This window comes from Carya illinoinensis, chromosome 3 (genome assembly GCF_018687715.1).
Source record: "Carya illinoinensis cultivar Pawnee chromosome 3, C.illinoinensisPawnee_v1, whole genome shotgun sequence".
NCBI lineage: Eukaryota > Viridiplantae > Streptophyta > Magnoliopsida > Fagales > Juglandaceae > Carya > Carya illinoinensis.
The window spans coordinates 37520948-37540054 of NC_056754.1; the positions used below are offsets into that span (position 1 = coordinate 37520948).

General features: G+C 36.1%; 1 protein-coding gene across 4 annotated transcripts; it reads left to right on the forward strand.

Annotated features, from left to right (window-relative positions):
• Nucleotides 1–1051: 1051 nt before the first annotated feature.
• On the forward strand, nucleotides 1052–12675 carry LOC122304172 (peroxisome biogenesis protein 6). Of its 4 annotated transcripts, none has more exons than XM_043116264.1 (18): nucleotides 1052–1188; nucleotides 1280–1658; nucleotides 2281–2702; nucleotides 3310–3933; nucleotides 4027–4270; nucleotides 4500–4638; nucleotides 4985–5168; nucleotides 6269–6433; nucleotides 7901–8152; nucleotides 8313–8384; nucleotides 10036–10122; nucleotides 10276–10398; nucleotides 10513–10623; nucleotides 10715–10753; nucleotides 10864–10985; nucleotides 11224–11368; nucleotides 11711–11791; nucleotides 12279–12675. In XM_043116264.1, the coding sequence occupies exons 3-18, from the start codon at nucleotides 2418–2420 to the stop codon at nucleotides 12366–12368; spliced, it is 2763 nt and encodes a 920-aa protein (XP_042972198.1). In that variant the 5' UTR covers nucleotides 1052–1188; nucleotides 1280–1658; nucleotides 2281–2417; the 3' UTR covers nucleotides 12369–12675. The 4 variants fall into 4 exon arrangements, with proteins under 4 accessions (XP_042972198.1, XP_042972200.1, XP_042972199.1 ...); XM_043116266.1 differs by having other exon boundaries at nucleotides 1105–1432; nucleotides 1499–1658; XM_043116265.1 differs by having other exon boundaries at nucleotides 1105–1432; nucleotides 1503–1658.
• Nucleotides 12676–19107: the final 6432 nt, after the last annotated feature.

Below are 19107 nucleotides of genomic sequence, written 5' to 3' on the forward strand. Positions count from 1 at the left end.
CGATGCCGTTTTGTATATGTAATTGGAACAAGTCAGGTGATGCCGTGTTTTCTTTCAATTGAAATGTAATACATTGACGTTTTGTTCTTTTAATTGTAAATTTATAAGTGTAACTCGCTACCATTTAGTGAAGAGGATATAACTGGAGAGAAAATGAGGGAATGCCATCGAAGTTCAACTATCATATTCATCTTCACTCTCTATATCTGTATCTCATCTCTTCCTCAATCTTGAACAGTCAAAATCGTGGGTACATTACATATTATAAAAATAAAATATTATTTTATTTTAAAATTTAATTTTGTAACTATAAGTTTAATAATAATTGTATTTGAGTGATGATTAAAAAGAAAAAAAAATAAGATAAAATAGTACGCAACCAAAACTATTTCCAATTGTCACCTCGTTAGAGCAATGCATCTAAATTTATGGCTTTTTATCTCTTAAATTTGCTGCATTAGAGTAGTCATAACTTGCTAGCTTGACATTTGAGTTAAAGAATATGTAAACCCATCTCCATCTTTGAAGTAATACTATTTATAGTAAAAAGAATATTTTGCTCCAATAATTTAGGTCCACGAAAAATAATAGTTGAGAAATAATAATTTAAATAAAAATTAAATTATTAATTAACATATGATTAATATATTTATAAATAAGAAAAAAAATTAAAAAATTAGTATTAAAAGATAATATTATATTATTATTTTGACTGATCTAATATAGAATTATGGCTTGTTCGGTTTTGCGTTTATGAAAAATATGTATTTTTGACTAAATTTTAGAGATAAGTTTAAGCTAAGTTTAAATAGTGAGTTGAGTTGAGATAAAAATTGAATAAAATATTATTAGAATATTATTATTATTTTAAGATTTAAAAAAATAAATTGTTTATTTTATTTTATATTAAAATTTAAAAAAATTATAATAATTAAATAAAATAAATTAAGACAAATTGAGACGAGTGTCTAACTGGGGTTAATCAAACCAATGCTAACCTCGCTAGGGCTACGTATTTTCATTTTTTTTAATTTTTGGATATTGTACGTAGGAAAAAAAAATGGAAAAAAATCATTACCTGCACAAAGACTGCATCGATTTGCTCAATTCGACTCTCTCTCTCTCTCTCTCTCTCTCGAATATATATTGCTTCGTTCACCGTACCCTTTCTTCCTCTTAAATTCGCAGGTATCGATTACGTACCCTCTCTTCCTCGTTGTTCATTTCATAGGTGAGAATCATATACTCACATAACCCTAATTTTTCGCCCCTCCCGCAGTCACTGACAACACTATCCTCAGCCACCATCAGCCGACTTCAGCCACACCGCTCACTGTCTTACTCTCCTTCGTAGTTAGCTTGCTCAGGTTCAAGGCTACCACCGACTCCACCCCAGTGAGCTGCCAGCCACCGTCCGCGACGCCACTCCACGGTTAGGCGATTTCTTCTCTCTCGGTGTTCAGTTTAACCAGAAACTCACTCTGTTGATACATTCAAGGCAGCCGGCCCAGCAAGCAGAAGCCGCATTCTCCTCCGCAGTGAGCTCTCGTGCGCCACCATCCACTTTTAGCAATTTTTTTTCTCTCTCTCTGCTCAATTCAATAACACCTAGCCCTTGCTTGCATGCTGAAACATTGAATTTCTCAAGGAGTAGCACGGTGAGTAGCTCTCTGTTTGTAACTTTCTAATGTCAGTTATGGCTGTCTAATTTCGGGCTATGCCTTTTTCAATCAATAAATTTTTACCTCTTACATTTATATATATATATATAGAAAAAGAAGAAGAAACAGAGTGCTATGATGATACAGAGTGAACACAGATTGTCTATAATCTGCTTGGTTTTCTTGAGCTAATTATTTGTTTTATGAGTTGGCTTAATTGACTTGACTCTTTAGCTAAATCAATTTTCGTTGTTACCTTATTAATTCATGTATTTTATGAGATTTTACTGTATAAAGTGGTGTCTAATGGCTATTAAACTTGTTTTCCTTTTAATCACTAGGCAGTAATGTATATTTTACCTTACTAATTCTTAAATTATCTTGGTTTATTTTATGATTATTTTTTTTTCTTTAAGTTGATAGATGGTAAGTTGTTTCTTTTGTTTCATTCAATACGAACCATACACACACACACACACACACATATATATATAACGGTAATTCTGAGAAGGTACACCAGTAGCAAAATATTCTGTTCCAGAATTTAGAACTTTGATTGAGCTTCTTCTATGGCTGTTAGTTCTGTTATCTTCATCTATGTGGCCCTTTCTACTTGCAGTTGGTATCTTCATCTTCGGTTAGTTTATGCATGGCTTCTTCCCTCGTAAAAATCAGTGCAACTAAACTGGAGCTGAGCGGCTCCCATTAAAGTGGGGTTTGGGGAAAAGGTAGGGTTTTGAGTGGTTTCGGTTTGCAATGGTAGAGAGGAGGAAGCCTCTGGTGCTATCGTCCACCAAATTCCTTATTCATTCCATATGTTCGTCACGACTCAGTGAAGGAGACCAAGTCTTGGTCACTGCTGAGGACAAGCTGCTCAAGGATAACGAGCCTGGGGGCTTCTTGTTGCGGGCAGGGATTCTCACATTCTCGAGGAACAATGAACACATTTTGGACCCCAAATTGGTTTCTCTCGACAACGCTGCTTTGGTCGGGCTCTCCACCTCTGCTCTTAAACGACTGTCGATAACTTCGGGCTCGCTGGTAAACAAACTTCTATCAGAGCCTTTGGTTGGTTGACCTGGCTAAAGAAGGAAATGAAATTAGTTGAAAGCTCAAACTTTTGAACTTGTTAAGTCTCAGTGCTAGAGCAACATATCATCTTATTTCGAATAGGCTTAGTTGAGTGAAAAAAAAGAAGCATAGTTGAAGTTTTTGGATCACTGTAAAAGACACTTTTCAAGAACAAAAAATGAAAATGAAATAAATTAAATATCATGATTGAAAATCTTGAATTTTCTTTTTCTTTTTATGAACGGATATCTCTTGGTCAATAATAAAACAAAATAATTCGCTAGAGATATCTGGAAATGCAATTTCAATATTTTTAGTAGTTGTATACTCCCTGTGTACTCGGGCTTGGCCTATTTACGTGGACCAATAAAATTTATTTACCTATAAAAAAAAATATATTTTTAGTAGTTGGAGCTTAGATTCATGTAATTTATATGATTTTGTTTGTATTGCTGAAAAGTTCTTATCAAGTTAGCTTGGTTTTCTACAATTTTTGAGAAACCATAGTTTTAAAATTTGAACACTCATGCAGAATTGTCTGTTGAAATTATTATTGCTTTGATTTTGCATACACAAGGTGCTCATCAAGAATATCGAGACAAATGTGCAAAGAATTGCCCAGGCTGTTGTTCTCGATCCTCCAGGAACGCAAGTGTCACCTGATTTTAGATTATCCACATACTGTATAATGCTTGTATTCCCTTCGGTTACCTTCTCTCAAAATCGTTGTCTGCCACTGGATGATGAAGTTGCCTATCTGTCTCCACTTTTGGCATTCAATCTTGACTTGCACATATCATGCTTGAAATCTCTTGTTTACAGAGGGCAAGAAGCTTTAGCGTCGTACTTCCAAGCTAAAGTAGACGAGGATTTGTCTAGGGAGGGGATTGAGGGTTCTGTGATTAGTGTAGGGTTGAAGCCATTGGATCAGTTTCCTAGATATGCTTCACACTTGAGGGCTTCTTTTGTGAAGATACCAGAATGTGGTATCCTTGAATCTCTCAAAGGAAGTTCATCTATTGAAGCTGAAGATCGTCAAGATATGATTGATTTGGCACTGCAGAACTACTTTGAAGTGGATAGATATCTGGCAAGAGGTGATATTTTCAGAATTTACATAAATTGGAAATGTAATTCAATAACGTGCATTCCTTGCAACCAGAAGTCACAAGATAGTGGTGATAACATTATCTACTTCAAGGTAAATTCTCTTTTACCAATTTATGATTGCACATATGCTTGAGGAATGTCATAGTAGTGCCAGTTTCTTATATGATATAGATATTGGCCTCAGGTTGTGGCCATGGAACCATCAGAGGAACAACTTCTTCGAGTCAATAGCACCCAAACTGCCCTTGTGCTTGGGGGGAGTGTTCCTTCTGCTGTTCCCCCAGATTTGTTAATTGCTGGACCAAAAAGTTTTGCTCCTTTGCAAGGGGACACTGTGAAAGTTTTGGCCTCTGTTCTTACACCAGCTCTTTGCCCATCATCTCTGTCTTCTAAGTTCAGAGTTTCTGTTCTTTTATCTGGATTGGCAGGTGTGTTTTATGTTTCCTGATCTGCTGCCTTTGTTCACTGTATAAATATAGTTTTTCAGTTAACCTACATTTTTCTACTATATATCATTTTCAAATAACAAAAAGGAGGAAAAGAAAATGAAAAAGGAAAAGAAAAAGAAAAATAGCTTGGTAAAAAAATGGTACAAATTGGTTTTGTTGGTGTTCTTGTGCTTGGTTCGGGTGGGTTCTAATCTGATTGCTGTTGCAGGATGTGGAAAGAGGACCGTGGTCAAATATGTTTCTCGTCGATTGGGCCTGCATGTGGTGGAATATAGCTGTCGAAGTCTAATGGCATCTGAGAGAAAAGCTTCGGTTGCTCTAGCTCAAGCTTTCAACACAGCCCAAAGGTGAGGCAATTGAGCACGATGAGTATGATATATCCATGTTTTGCACTTATAATCTATCCCCTTGTTGCTTGCTAAATAATTTTGGAAGGGAATATGCATAGATATAATTCCAACAGGTTTTTCAAGAGTTTCTTTAATAATCATGCCAAGGGAGTGGTAGCATAACATTTATGAAATAATGCCGAGCTTAGTTCAAGAAACGGTCCATAAACTCTTGATGGGGTGGCCTTCTTTGAAGTCCTTAATTGCATCACTTCTTACTTTTTATGCCACTTGGCCTCTGACCATTTCACTGAGTAATGGTTATCCCATTTCTAGCTTCTCATGAATTTGGCTTTTGTAACAGATACTTGCCCACAATTCTTCTTCTCCGCCATTTTGATGTTTTCCGAGATTTAGGCTCTCATGAGGGTTCGCCAAATGATCAATTAGGTGTCACTTCAGAAGTTGCATCAGTTATTCGAAAATACACCGAGCCAATCAATGAGGATGACGACACTAATACTAAAGGAGAACCTAATGGTGATTTTGTAAGATTCAACTATTTGTTGTGCCCTTTTCTTCTTATTGGACATTCTATCATATATTGATATAATTTAATATTGTAATTTCATGAATGACTGTAAGCTAATTGATAGAAGTTTCTTACATTTCTTTCTATCCTTTCCTTTCTTCCCACAGATGCTATTCCTGCCATCCCAAAATGGATTGGATGTATTGTTTTTTGCATTGTCCAATATTACTTGTAATTATGAATCCACTTTTTTCCCTCTCAGATTTGAACCCACCTTCCTTAGCCCGACTAAATCTATTATAGAAAGAGTATTCTGTTTATCAGTTTCATTAAAATGTGGGCCATTTATAAGCAGTTGTCCATTTTGGGATTGAAACGTAGCGTTTTCTTTTTTACTCAAAGTTATAGGAAAAAAGAACAAAAATAGGAGGATCAAAAGAAATGGTGTATGTATGGGGCAGAGAGAAGTTGGATAGAAGGCAGAAGCAAATGAACATCCGGGAAACGAACCTCTCTTGTTATGGCTGGCATTTCTTTTTGGGATAAGTGAGTGAGTGTCTCCAAGGGGAGGGAAGGGAGAGAGTCAAGCTACTGGTTCCACTTCAAGAGGCATGGCCCCTGGGTGAAGTTACTATTGTTTTAGGATATTGCTTATGGATTTTTCCTCTGAAAAAGGCATGCAGTGCAAGTGATAATTTTTATATTATGCCTCTTAGATTTTACCAATAAGAAATATCATGCCTCTTAGATGCCACACTACTGGTTTAGAACTTCCAAAAATGCCCCATATACCAGAGAGCGGTTTTTATTTTTATTTTTATATGTAACAATAGAGGGTTTTTTAAACAAGTAATAAAGAAAAGATTTCACTAAAAGGCGCAATCCAAGTACACAGGATGCGTATAACAGACACCTTTTTCTAGAATACTAGAGATGGTTTGACAGGACCTTGGGGGGGATCCAAGTATTTCTTTGCCCTTCCTGTGTATCAATGGAACCCAAGCTGGGAATGGAGATAACTATCTATGGAAATTCTTTTGCTACATATATTAAGAGATGACTTTTTGTGCGTTATGGTTTGTCAAGGGTGTTTACTCTGATACTGTGCTGATGCAGCATATGAAGGTGTTGCTAGTTGCAGCTGCTGACAGTTCTGAAGGTCTACCACCAACTATAAGGCGTTGCTTCAGTCACGAAATTAGTATGGGTCCTTTGACGGAGGAACAAAGGGTTGAAATGCTGTCCCAGTCGCTGCAAAGCCTTTCCAAGCTTCTGCCAAATGTAAGTGAACACTGTTTTCTTACGTCTTTATGTAGCTTACTAGAGTAATGGTACATTTAATGCTTCAATGGAGGTTGTTGAAAGGAATATTTTTATGGCTTCCTTGTATGGGACAAATGGGTACCCAGCTTTTTGGTACAAAGGAATCAGTAAAATGTGACATCTATTTCATTGTCCATATCATCTTTCTAGAATGGGAAAAGCTTGGAGCTGGATGGGTGCCAAATTCATTATTGCACTAGCCAATGAGAAATGACCACGTAGGCATGCTAGGGAAAATGAAGATGAGCCCGCATGCACCAAATGTTGCCTTCTTTCTCTCCCCCCAAACCGGGCCAACCCCCGGGCCCCCTCCCCCCCCCCCCCCCCCCCCTCCCGACAGACCCATCTGCATTCAACGAGCTCCCATCTCCTCCATCTGCGTTCAACGAGCTCCCATCTCCTTTCTCTCCTCCTTTCTCTCCCACCTTCAACCCCCCATCTGTGTTCAATGAATTGACAGACCTAGCCCTCTTCTTTCTCTCCCTCTCGAGCTCCCATCTCCTTGTGTTTTCTTCTATTGTATTCCTCACTTTTCCACCCAAACACAAATCAAACCCAAACACAATCTCTAAGATGTTGTAATTTCTACAAGTTGAGCAAAAGAAGCATACCGATGTACACCAAAGCAAACCAAATTAACAAACGATCGGTAATATGTGTAGATCTAAACAAAAAAATAAAAAATTCCTCAGATGGTTACAAAAACAGAGAGTTGAAAGATCTCTGAGATCTTTACACCCAGACCCGATGGCTACTTTCGCCGTCTCTGTTGAAACCACATGTTGTTTTGTGTATTTTCTGCACGGTTGCGGTTGCTCTTGGTGGGAAGCTGATGGAACAAAGAGAAGGGAGGAGAGATTAGGACTCAGTAACGGTGAGAGAAAAAATGAGAGGGAGACGTAGATAGACTGATAGAGGAAGAATGTGGCGGCTTTTGTTGGTGGAACCTTGGCGAGCCAGCGACATGAGGAGAGAAGAGGCCGTGTTGTTCAGTAACGAGGAGAGAAAGAAGGCAACATTTGGTGCATGCGGGCTCATCTTCATTTTCCTGGAGTGCCTACATGGCCGTTTCTCATTGGCTGGTGTGAAAATTAATTTGGCACCCATCCGGCTCCAAGCTTTTCCCTTCTAGAATATTTCTTTGGGTATGCCCAAGCATTTTTTTGGGTGAAAGATTTTTTAATTGAATAAGTAGTGGAAGATTCATATGGAGCCTATGAATCAACGGATTTATCCCTTCATGTGTGTTGTGATTGGTGTTTCATCATTTGCGGCCATTAAAGGTCACAAAATTTCTTATACATCGTTTTCTATGAATATATTATATTACACAACCGATTCTTATTTATTTTCTTTTGATCTCTTATTTATTTTCTTTTGATTATGACTGTTAACTTTGATGGGTTAGAATATTGCCTGTTGCAGGCTGGCTCAGAGGATTTTATCAAGGAAATTGCTGGGCAGACATCTGGTTTCATGCCCAGGGATATGCACGCTTTGATTGCTGATGCTGGTGTAAACTTAATTCCCAGGGTCAATGTTCCACATCAAAAGGTTGAGCCCAAGGAAGTAGATAGTAACCCTGAAGTTGTGCCTCAAGATTTGGGTAAAGAAGACCTGACTAAAGCATTAGAACGATCAAAGAAAAGGAATGCATCAGCATTGGGCACTCCAAAGGTTAACTAAGCCACTAAATTAGCTTCATTGCTGCTCTTAGTTCATCCTTCATAATAAGAAGTTTGTATTTTAGTTTTCGGTCTATTGTGGGGTAAATACTCTTGAGGAAATTTGCTTCTGATCTGGGATTTTTTTTTTCTGTCCCTTCATTTTACCATAGGTTCCGAATGTGAAGTGGGAAGATGTTGGTGGGCTAGAGGATGTGAAGAAATCAATATTGGATACTGTTCAGGTGGGTTTCACGTGACCTGTAAAGACTACTGGTTTTATTGGAATACAATTTCAACCCCGGACCTTCCCCCCATGCCCAAAGAAAAAGGGTAAAAAAAAAGGAATAGAGGGGTGGGTGGAGGGATATATAGTGATAATGCAACTACTGGAGCTTCTGGTTTGATTGCCTATTTAGCAATGTATAAATCAGAATATCCACTTTTTCTTTTTTTTTGGGCATTGAGTCAAACTTTACATTTTTTTGTACATACTCTAACAGCATATTTGAAACTGATATATTGCATCACGTTTGCTTGTTGGAAACATTAACCAACCAGAGTGCAGGATCTCAAAAAGTTGAACACTGTCTTTAACACCCTTTTCTAGGTTGGTCCTTTTCATCTCATTGTCCTGAAAGAGAGAATTGTATCTTTGGGCTTGTGAATTGTCAGAGCCAGTCTACTCACACGAGCTTCTGAACTTAGTGGTTCTTCAATAATATCGTGAAATTTGAAGGGTTGCTCCCTCAATTAGGATACCAAGTGTTGTTTATACTTACATGAAAAAGGTTACTTGGTAAAATCCTTAATGTAGAGTTTCTCCCTCGATTAGGTTGTAAAGTGGTGTTTATACTTCAGTGAAAGTGGTTACTTGGTATTTGAAATTGTCAACGAAGAATTGCTCCCTCAATCAAGTTACCGAGTGGGTTTATACTTCTGTGAAAAAGGTTACTTGGTATTACAAATCTTCAATACTGACCTTTATGGCTAAGTGGTACCTCTCTTCCTTCATTAAGGTGGAGATCTTGGGTTCAGCACGTGGAAGGGCGGGGATTTTGGGGTGGGAAGGCCCACCTTTTGTAGCCTACCACACCATTTGGTTAAAAATAAATTAATACAGGTTTTTTCTTACTTGTAAAAGAAAAAAAGAATTTATAATACAGGTTATTGAATAGATAATTAAAAAAATTAATGAGTGCTGGCTCAAATGGAACTTCCTGCATCCATAAACCCCTAAAGGTCATGGGTTGAAGATCTATTGAGCATGTGTGTATAATTCACTGAAAAGGAAAAAAGGAGAACATTTGATCAAAAGAGGATTATGGGCTATTGACTGTCACGTTGCTCAGAAATGTCCTTAGTGATAGATTTAATCTGAAAGAGGACAAGATATTAAGGAGGTTTAAAACCCTAGGAGGTGGCTCAAGTGGTAAGAGCCTTGGTCTTGGAGGTATGCTCTCTTCTGGTCTAAGGTTCGAACCCTTGGGTGCAAACAATTTCTAGGGGCCATTGGACTAGGGGAATTTTCCCTTAAATTATCTAAGATGCACTTGCAAGAAACTCCGTACCGAAAGCCTGGGCACCGCCAAGATTAGTAGGGACGTTGTTTGAGACACTTGGTGCCAATAAAAAGAAATATTAAGGAGGTTTGGAGAGTTGTGCATCTGTAAACATTATGGACTTATACTCCACCAAGTCGAATGCTTTCTTCTGGTTTATGCTAGGTTTCACTATAGAAATGACTAGATGACGTGATGCTGATGGCCTCCATATATCTTGCTCATTTCATAAGACATAATATGAAATTTGAGAAGTAGGCTTCGAAGTCCACTTCTAGCTTGCACAGTAATTAGTTCTGATTATTATGATCATTCTTATTTGTCATATATGCAGTTACCTCTGCTGCACAAGGATTTATTCTCATCTGGGTTGCGTAAGCGATCTGGTGTTCTTCTGTATGGTCCTCCTGGAACAGGGAAAGTACGTTCTGGCATGTCATTGTTACTAGTGACTTTTCAACTTACCTCCCCTCTCCCTCTCTGTTTCTTCTTCTTCTTCTTCTTCTTTTTTTTTTTTTTTTTCAAATTCAAGAACCTGTTTGATAACTTTTGTACTTTTTGTTTCAAACTTCAGACTTTGTTGGCGAAGGCTGTTGCAACTGAGTGTTCCCTAAACTTTCTCAGTGTAAAAGGGCCTGAGCTGATCAACATGTATATTGGAGAATCCGAGAAAAATGTTCGAGACATTTTCCAGAAGGTAAATTTTTCTTGTTTTGATATTGTCACGTGTTCTTTATTTTTCCCCAAATATGGCAGTCTTATGACCATTTTCTGCAACTCTCTGTTTATGATGCTGGGCATTGCTTTTCAGGCAAGATCAGCACGCCCATGTGTTATCTTCTTTGACGAGCTTGATTCTCTTGCTCCAGCTCGAGGGGCCTCTGGAGATTCTGGGGGTGTAATGGACAGAGTGGTTTCTCAGGTGAAAATGAATATTTGCTATAAACTTTGGCAGATTGTTTGTCTTGTTCCCTTTAGAAATACTTAAACCGGAAACTTTATCTTGTCACCAGATGCTTGCAGAGATCGATGGCCTAAATGATTCAACACAGGTGATTTATAGTACTTTTCATTCACATTTTTCCTATATCTACTGTTTTTCTTCTTCTTTAACTTTAATCCTAAAGAGAGGACTATCTTTTTCAATCTTTCTGGCTTCTAGGACCTGTTTATAATAGGGGCAAGCAACAGACCAGATCTAATTGACCCAGCACTTCTACGGCCTGGCAGATTTGATAAGCTGCTTTATGTGGGAGTTAATTCTGATGCATCTTATCGGGAGCGGTTACTCTCTCTCTCTCTCTCTCTCTCTCTGTGACACACACAAACATTATGTAAATCTTTTAGGTTAACTATTTTGGTTTAAATGGACCTCCTCTGCAAGAAGGGATAGAAATACGTTAGTCAACTTGTGATTTAAATCCCATCAAATGTGTGTATAACTTTTCAATCAAAACAAACAAATTGTGTCTGATTATTAATGCGATGTGCTTTTATTTGCATCCTGATTTTCACTTTTCAGGGTCCTCAAAGCACTTACACGAAAGTTTCAATTGCATCAAGATGTATCACTTTACTCGATAGCAAAGAAATGCCCCCCAAACTTCACGGGAGCAGACATGTATGCTTTATGTGCAGATGCTTGGTTTCATGCTGCAAAACGCAAGGTGAGGCCAGTGTGTGTACATTATATCTGGATTTATTTTATGTCAGGAGTCAGCACTACAGAATATACATCACATATATATATGTAATACATCACATATATATATATACCCCTATATATGTAGATATACAATAAAACCTTGGTTCTGACTAAATATGTAACTTTAATAATTAGAAATAGTAGAAGGCTATTTTGCTGATGGGTATTTTTGTTGGATTTTATCTTGTGCCCCGTTTTAGTTGGTGCAATCATTTGCACAATTGTACACCTAATTGTTACTGTCATGCTTCATGGTTTGTTCACTAATGAGACTAGGTACTTAGACTGGTCTACTTTCTTGTAGGTTTTGGGTGTCGATTCAGATTCTTCTCACACTGATGATCAAGCAGACTCTGTTGTTGTCGAATACAATGATTTTGTGAAGGTATGACAGTTCTTTTTCGTCCAAGTGAGTTTTTGTTCCTTTCGAATTAGCCGAAATAGAGAAGAATAGTACTAAGCAATAGAGCTCTGGGTCATGACAGTGTCATTGTTTTGGAATATGTTGAAATTAATCTATCAATTGATATGATGATGAATGATTTTTAAACAAGTTTTCCGCTTTTCACGTTAGTCTTCCTGACTTACAATTTTCATACTTGATGAATGAGAATACCAGAAAACCCCATTGAATGTTTAACTATTAGTTCCTATCAATTGTATCTGTGGTTTACTGAAATATTTAATAGTTTGATATTTTAGACTGATCGACAAATTATACATCAAGTACACTTATCAAAGAAAGTCATGTGCTTGCATGAGACGTGTTACGTGATACTAATCAGTCAAAATTTTCAGTCTAACCCATAAAAAATAGTTGAAAAGCCAGTATCTGGAGTTTAATGTGCGAATGCTTTGCCATAACTTATCAGGTCTTAGAAGATCTTTCTCCTTCAATCTCCGCAGCTGAGCTTAAGAGATACGAGTTGCTACGGTCTCAGTTTGAAGGAGCCTCGAAATGAATTCCCAGTAAAGCAATGTAAGCGATACGTATTGCATACATATGAGCACAGTGCAAGGGCTACCTCAATCTTCTCTTCATATATGTTTATGTTTTTGCAATAATTTGAAGCTGCCTTTATTCTTACACGACGAAGGGCATCAACAATTCAAACCAGTGATCGCATCTTGTTGTACTGGTATATCATGGATGACATCTTCTTGTTGTATCATAGACATCCAGTTAAGTTGCACAAAATGCTCTCATTATTTTAGAAACCAGTGATCGCATCGTTGTCACAGAAATCTCAATATGATTTAGTTTATGCATGTGCTGACATTTGGTTTCAAGGCTCCGGTGATGGGGTATAGATTAGACAATAAAATAATCTTCATTTTTCTTTTAACTAATTTTTTTATATTCCAAACTACTGAATAAAAATCAACTTCGTTAGAATTGATGTGGCGTCAATGTAGACTTTTGAGTCCCTCAGTTGGCAGTGAAGACACTCCGTGGTAGATGCAGGTAGGAGTGGTGCCCCGCAGCTACCCTGCATCCACTGCCTCGGCCATGCTTGGGTGGCGCAGGCAACCTCGCCTGCACCATGTAGGGGCAAGGTGCACTCCTGACTGGCTTAAGCCCAACCCATATATATATATATATATAATAAAATCGTTATCAAAAAGATGTCATTTCGTTAATGAATTTTTATTTTTATTTTTTATATTTATAACAAAGTAATTTTGGGGAATAAAATTAAACCTAACAAACCTCCCATGTCGTTTTGGTAACCTTTTGTTTTTCTGTTTTTATTATTATAAAGACGTCATTTTGGGGGTAAAGTTAAACCTAAACCCCCACCCCCCCCCCCCCCCCCCCCTTTTTTTCTTTTGTGCATGCTCAGAAGTCTCTCTTTCTTAGGGCTGTACAAAAAAGTCGTCAACCTTATCTGGCCGATTTTTCAACCTGACTTGACTTGAAAAGAGCCGACCTATTTACATAAAAATCGAAATCAGTCATAACTGAAACCCATTTGATGTTTAATCAGATAATACCCGATACTCCTTTTTAATCGAATTTGATGATGGTTCTACTACCATTGAAATTGAAACTGAAATGCTTATAGAATTCAACTGAGCTTTGCATGGACGGTGATCGATTCCTCCAAAAAAATACTAAGATGTTCCAAAGAATCTAATATCACTCACGAAATTTACTAATCAAAGTCAAAGATTCTAAATTTTTTTTCCATATAAAAAGAAAAAAATCAAAGAACTGATCCCAATACCCAAGAGAAAACGACTTCTTCGTCGACAATTTTTCAGTTACGAGTTGAGGAAAAGAAAATAAAAAAATTGCACAAACGGAGACGTGGAAGATTTGTAACATAAACCTCTCAGCATCGTAATCATCGCTCATTCCGAACCAAGTATGGCTATCTCAGGCATTTTCTCCTCTTCCCCTACTCTCAAAGTCCCAAAAGCCCTTCGTCAAACCCACCCGTTCCAGACTCTTCGATCGGAGCTTCAATCTATTTATAGATGATAAAATTGGTCCTTTTATTCCAGGCTATGTTCTCATGGGAGACCCAATGGGTGCTCAAAAAAGACTCTATGCATTACTGTTACAAACTCACACCCACGCCCAAAATCAACCATGCTGATAGCACTGGAAATGAGAGAGGATTTCAGCATTTCTTGACTCTTTTGGGTTTAAACTCTAATTAGAAGTTTTCTTGAAGCTGAAATGGATTGAAAATGGCAGATTCTAAGAGAGAGAGAGAGAGAGAGAGAGAGAGAGAGAGAGAGAGAGAGAGAAGTTTAAAAAAAATTTGCTTATAATAGATCTTTTTTTCCGATACCGATTATACTTTTTTTTTTTTTCTCTAGATCTTTCTAATAGGGAAAAAAGTAGAAACCCGAAATGAAAACAGGTTGGTTAATCGGTATCAGGTAACAGTTCAGAAATTATAGATTCAGTAGTGGAATTACTGGTTCGGGTCGAAACAATGGTGCTACGGGTCAGATCGGATCGACTGAACAGTCCTACTCTTTCTCATCTCTCTCTCTCTTACTTCTCTATCGCCACCCTGTCTTCCTCTTGCAATTGTAGTAGTGATGCGGCCGATGTTGTCTTCTTCTTGACTTCCTTGTTGGCTCCTCCCTCTTCTCAAATCTACTCTCCCTTAGTCCCTCTTAATAGTCGTGGGTTATTTTTACTAGTTAAGTTTTTTTTTTTTTTTCCAATTTTATGTGTATCATGTTTTGTATTTTGTTCATTGTTGTGATTTTGTATTTTGTTATAATTTTGGACTCTTTTTTTATTTTTATTTTTTTCCCAACTGTGACAATCATGTCTGGGTGGTGGACAAGGGGTCGGATGGAAGAGAGTTCCTCCCTGGCACATAGAGGGGTAGAGAAAGACAAGAAGGGAGAAGGGAGAAGACAGAAGAGAAAATCAAGGCCGAGTGCGAGATTGCTAGGGTTTTTTAATATATATATATATATGTAGTGTGTGTATATTAAAATATGAGCAGGCGGGTTGGTATGCCACCTGCGCCCCCTTCGCTATATGTTAAAAGAGTTTTGCTATATACAAGCACAGTTGCATACTAATCTGTATATCAATACTGATTCATTCATACTTAAAATTTAAATTAACACTGTTTTCAATAAAATCTATTTTTTGACCAATCACATTATATTGGTGCACAGATTAATACACAATCATATTTGTAATTATATTTTTCCATGTTAAAAATCCTCTAAATTGTACCTCTCTCATGGCAGGCAAGTTGCTTGTTCATCCCCTAATAGAACAGAGAAATGTGGCCGCCATGGTGGTTACAGATGACTTATTGCCTACCCCTAACTTTCAAAGGAAATATAAAAAATAATACAACTTGAATTCTCAAAACAAAAATAATATTAAAGAATTATACTCAAAACAATTTTTTGATTTTATAAGATTTTTATTTTTGATTTTCACGTTGGCCCTTGTTTTTTGGTTGGGCTTGATTCTAAGTTCAGCTTGTGATTTACATGGGCCTTTGTCGTTGAGCTGGGCTTGATCTTTAATTGAAGTTGTGTTTTCAGTTGGGTTTATGTTAAGTAAATATTAATTTAGATATGTATTTTACCTTTAGCTATATTATGTTTTACAAGGGCTTGGTTTTTAATTAAATAAATATGGTTACCCAGAAACTTAGTTTTACCTAAAATAATTAAGTGGTTTAAAATATGTTAAGTATTAAATTATGATTAAACTATAGTAATAGTCTACAAGAATTTTAATATTAAGTATTATTAAGTCTATTTTATGAACTAAATATTTCCACTTTATTTTATAGATTTAGATAAAAATATATTCCTTACTGGATTATATTTGAAGGACTAAATATGATATTATTGTTTAAATAATTATATGATATTAATAGTTATTAATTTTAATATATAACTTGATATTTTATTAGATTAAGTTTTTTGGTGTATATTTAATTAAGTATAATATTTGACATGTTCTTCTAGAAGATTAGTGACGATTTGTATTTCGTATAAGTGTTGAGTTACAAAATGAAATCTTGAAAGCAACCCAACGAGGTAAGTACTTGATCATAAATTACGATTAGCACATAGTTAGATTATTATTATTACTATATCCAATTCTTAATATTTTCTTTTTATGTACCACATATGTCATGATATATGTAAACATATCATTATTTATAGTCCATGATCGTGTTAAATTACGCATCACGTTTAATTCAACATTTATAATTATGTACATATTATGTATATCATGTATCTAACTTTGCATAAGACACGTAAGTTTTTTATGATCAAGTTATATAAGTTTTCTTATGATTAAGTGTAAAATAAGATAAGTTTTATAAGATGGTTATTTAGATGCATGGTATCAATGTAATTTTATGGGTGGATGTATAAGTTATAGACGTAAGCGTGATCCACTATAGTATGCTAAAATACTATTAGTGGTTTCCCTTGTGGCCACAAGATGTGGGGCCGGTGCACAACCTCGCACATAAGATTATTTGTGTTGGCTAATAAGATAAGTATAATAAGTCAGATAATTTATAAAAAAAAAAAAAAAAAAAAGGGTCATGCATGATATAAGAATATGTATGAATGATCATGATTTTAATTCTCAATATCAAATATTTTATGAAAAATTCTATGTTTATAATGTTTAGGTAGTAATGGGTTTCTTACTAAATTTTCGACTCAATTTTGATTGTTTTTCATGTTTTTAGCCACGCAGGTGAGGATGATGAACACGAGCAGGCATGCTAGTATTAGATAGAGCAGTTGATTAAATTTTAGACTTTTTAAAATAAATCATTTTTATAACATAAAAGTTTATTTAGTGATTTAATGTTAGGTATAAGTTTCAAATAGATAAGCCACATACAAGTCATTATAAAAAAGTGGGTTCTATTAATAAAAAATAGTTTTTTTTAACACTTTTTTAGGTGTGGTCCACTATTTTATAAGGGCTTGTACGTGGCTTGTCTATTTGGAGCTTGTACAAATTATTTTTCTTCATTTAATATTATTTGGAGACATCTTTTTATGAAATAATTCTCATTTATTTTTATTAAGTATGTGATCTCTTACTGGACTATTTTTATTAGAACACGTAACATCTCTAGCTTATGCATATATGGGAAGGAGTTACAAAGGAAGACACCCAACTCCACAAGAATACCCTAAGAATTCACAACCAAAGACTACCTCTGGTCGCCACATTGTCTTTAAAATAAAAATTACATCAGCCAATCTCCAACTACAAACATTAAGTGTCCATACACCATTTAATTGTTACATCTACCATACTTGAGATTTAAACAAGTTATATGAACTCTTTTGTATCCACTTCCCTTCTGAAGCAAACTACTAAAAAATTGCAGGACCGACCTCAGGCTGTAGCACAAGAAGTTTTTAGTTTCTTCAAATGCTGAGTCTATTCCTATTGCTCAGTGGATAGCCCCTCCAAATGGTTGCTATAAGATTAATTGGGATGCTGCTATAAACAAGGAGAAGTCAAGGGTTGGCATTGGCATAATTATCCAAGACTAGGAAGGGAAAGTCATGTCCACCATGAGAATGAACAAACCTCTTTTTCCTGATCCACATCTTGTAGCAGCTCTTCATTCTGTTTTACTGGGAATTGATATTGGTTTGAGGAAGATCATCCGTGAGGGTGATGCTCTAAATGTAGTTAAAGAGAACATTGGGGTCAAAATGGTTTGATTATATCAAATGTGAAGAAGAGTCTCAACAGTTTTGAAAACTGGACAGTGAATCACATCAACAGGTCTACTAATCAAGTGGCTCATTGTTTAGCTAAGAAGACTCTTGATATAGATGATGTACTTGTTGAACTTGAAGAAATCTCAAGTTGTATTGCTACTTTGGTTTAGAGTTATTGTTTTGAATAAAAATAAAGATTTCTTTCCAAAAAAAAAAAAAAAAGTTTTAAGGATGAGATCATTAATTTAAAATCAAATTCGAAGTTCAAAATTAAAGCTGTCTCAGTTATTTCGTTTGATTGTGCATGCAAATTGTCATCAGCTTTACACATGAAGCCACATCACCATACATGCCATGCCATCACTTTAGTGCAACCTTCATTATTGAAAATTAATATTTGAGATTGGTTAATGTATAGGGCTCGGGTTATTGTTAATTAAACACTGTGGCTACTTCTTGTCATAAGCCGAAGTTGCTTACTAGACCCTTCTGCTCCCTCAACTGCCAACTTGTAATATGCCTTTATGGTAACCAAAGCAGCCATCAAGTGTGATGTCGCCTTCTAACTATTGGCACAACTTTAGAGATTTAAAACATAACCAATCATAAATCTTCATTTATACAAGAGAAATGATATTTACAGTTTTAGAATGTGTTAGTTTCGCATACTCCTTTTAAAAAAATGTAAGTAAATATGATACTAATATGAAGAAATTATTTTTTAAATGGTAGACTTCATTTGTTTTAAAAGGAGTAAATGGGGCGCCGGAACTTGTATATCCAAAGATTGTATGTAGCATTACTCTTTTTACAAATCTCCAGTATAATCTAAGTCAAACATAACCAATGAAACTTGAATCGATGCCTCTTCTTCTACCAGAGATCAACTCAACATTTGCAGTGCCTTTCAAAAGCCGAAGTATCCAATTTTTTAAGATGTTACTCCTCGTCACTCTTTGCATGGCGATAAAGCTGCACAAAGTTTGGAACAAGCGACTATTGGAGTATTCACTTTAAACAGAGTCTTTCATACCATATCATTGAAACCCCTCTTCAAAGTACTTTTTCTACGAAGTGCAACTTTCTTGCTTTTCTAGCCACCCGTCATGGTTGGCTTTTTTTAATAAGTTTTTATCCAAGTTTGATCTATGTTGGGATCTATTAGTATAATGGCTAATGCTTCTTTACAATAATATTATATGTTTTCCCATATATATATATATATATATTTTGTGGTGACCCTAATCTCCAATAGTTCTCTAGTGAGAAACCGAGGTGCCAAGGATGCGAGCCGGTCGACTGTATAACACTTTCGTTGTTATGAGTGTTATGCGCTCATATACAAAGCACACGTGTAACAAGAAGTTGCAACAGAAATAACTAAAGGGAATTAGTTGAAGACTAATCTAGTAGTACTAAACAAGTATACAAATACCCTGTCACCAATAATAGTAACATCCATATTTCACTATTGCTTGTCTCAAATATAAT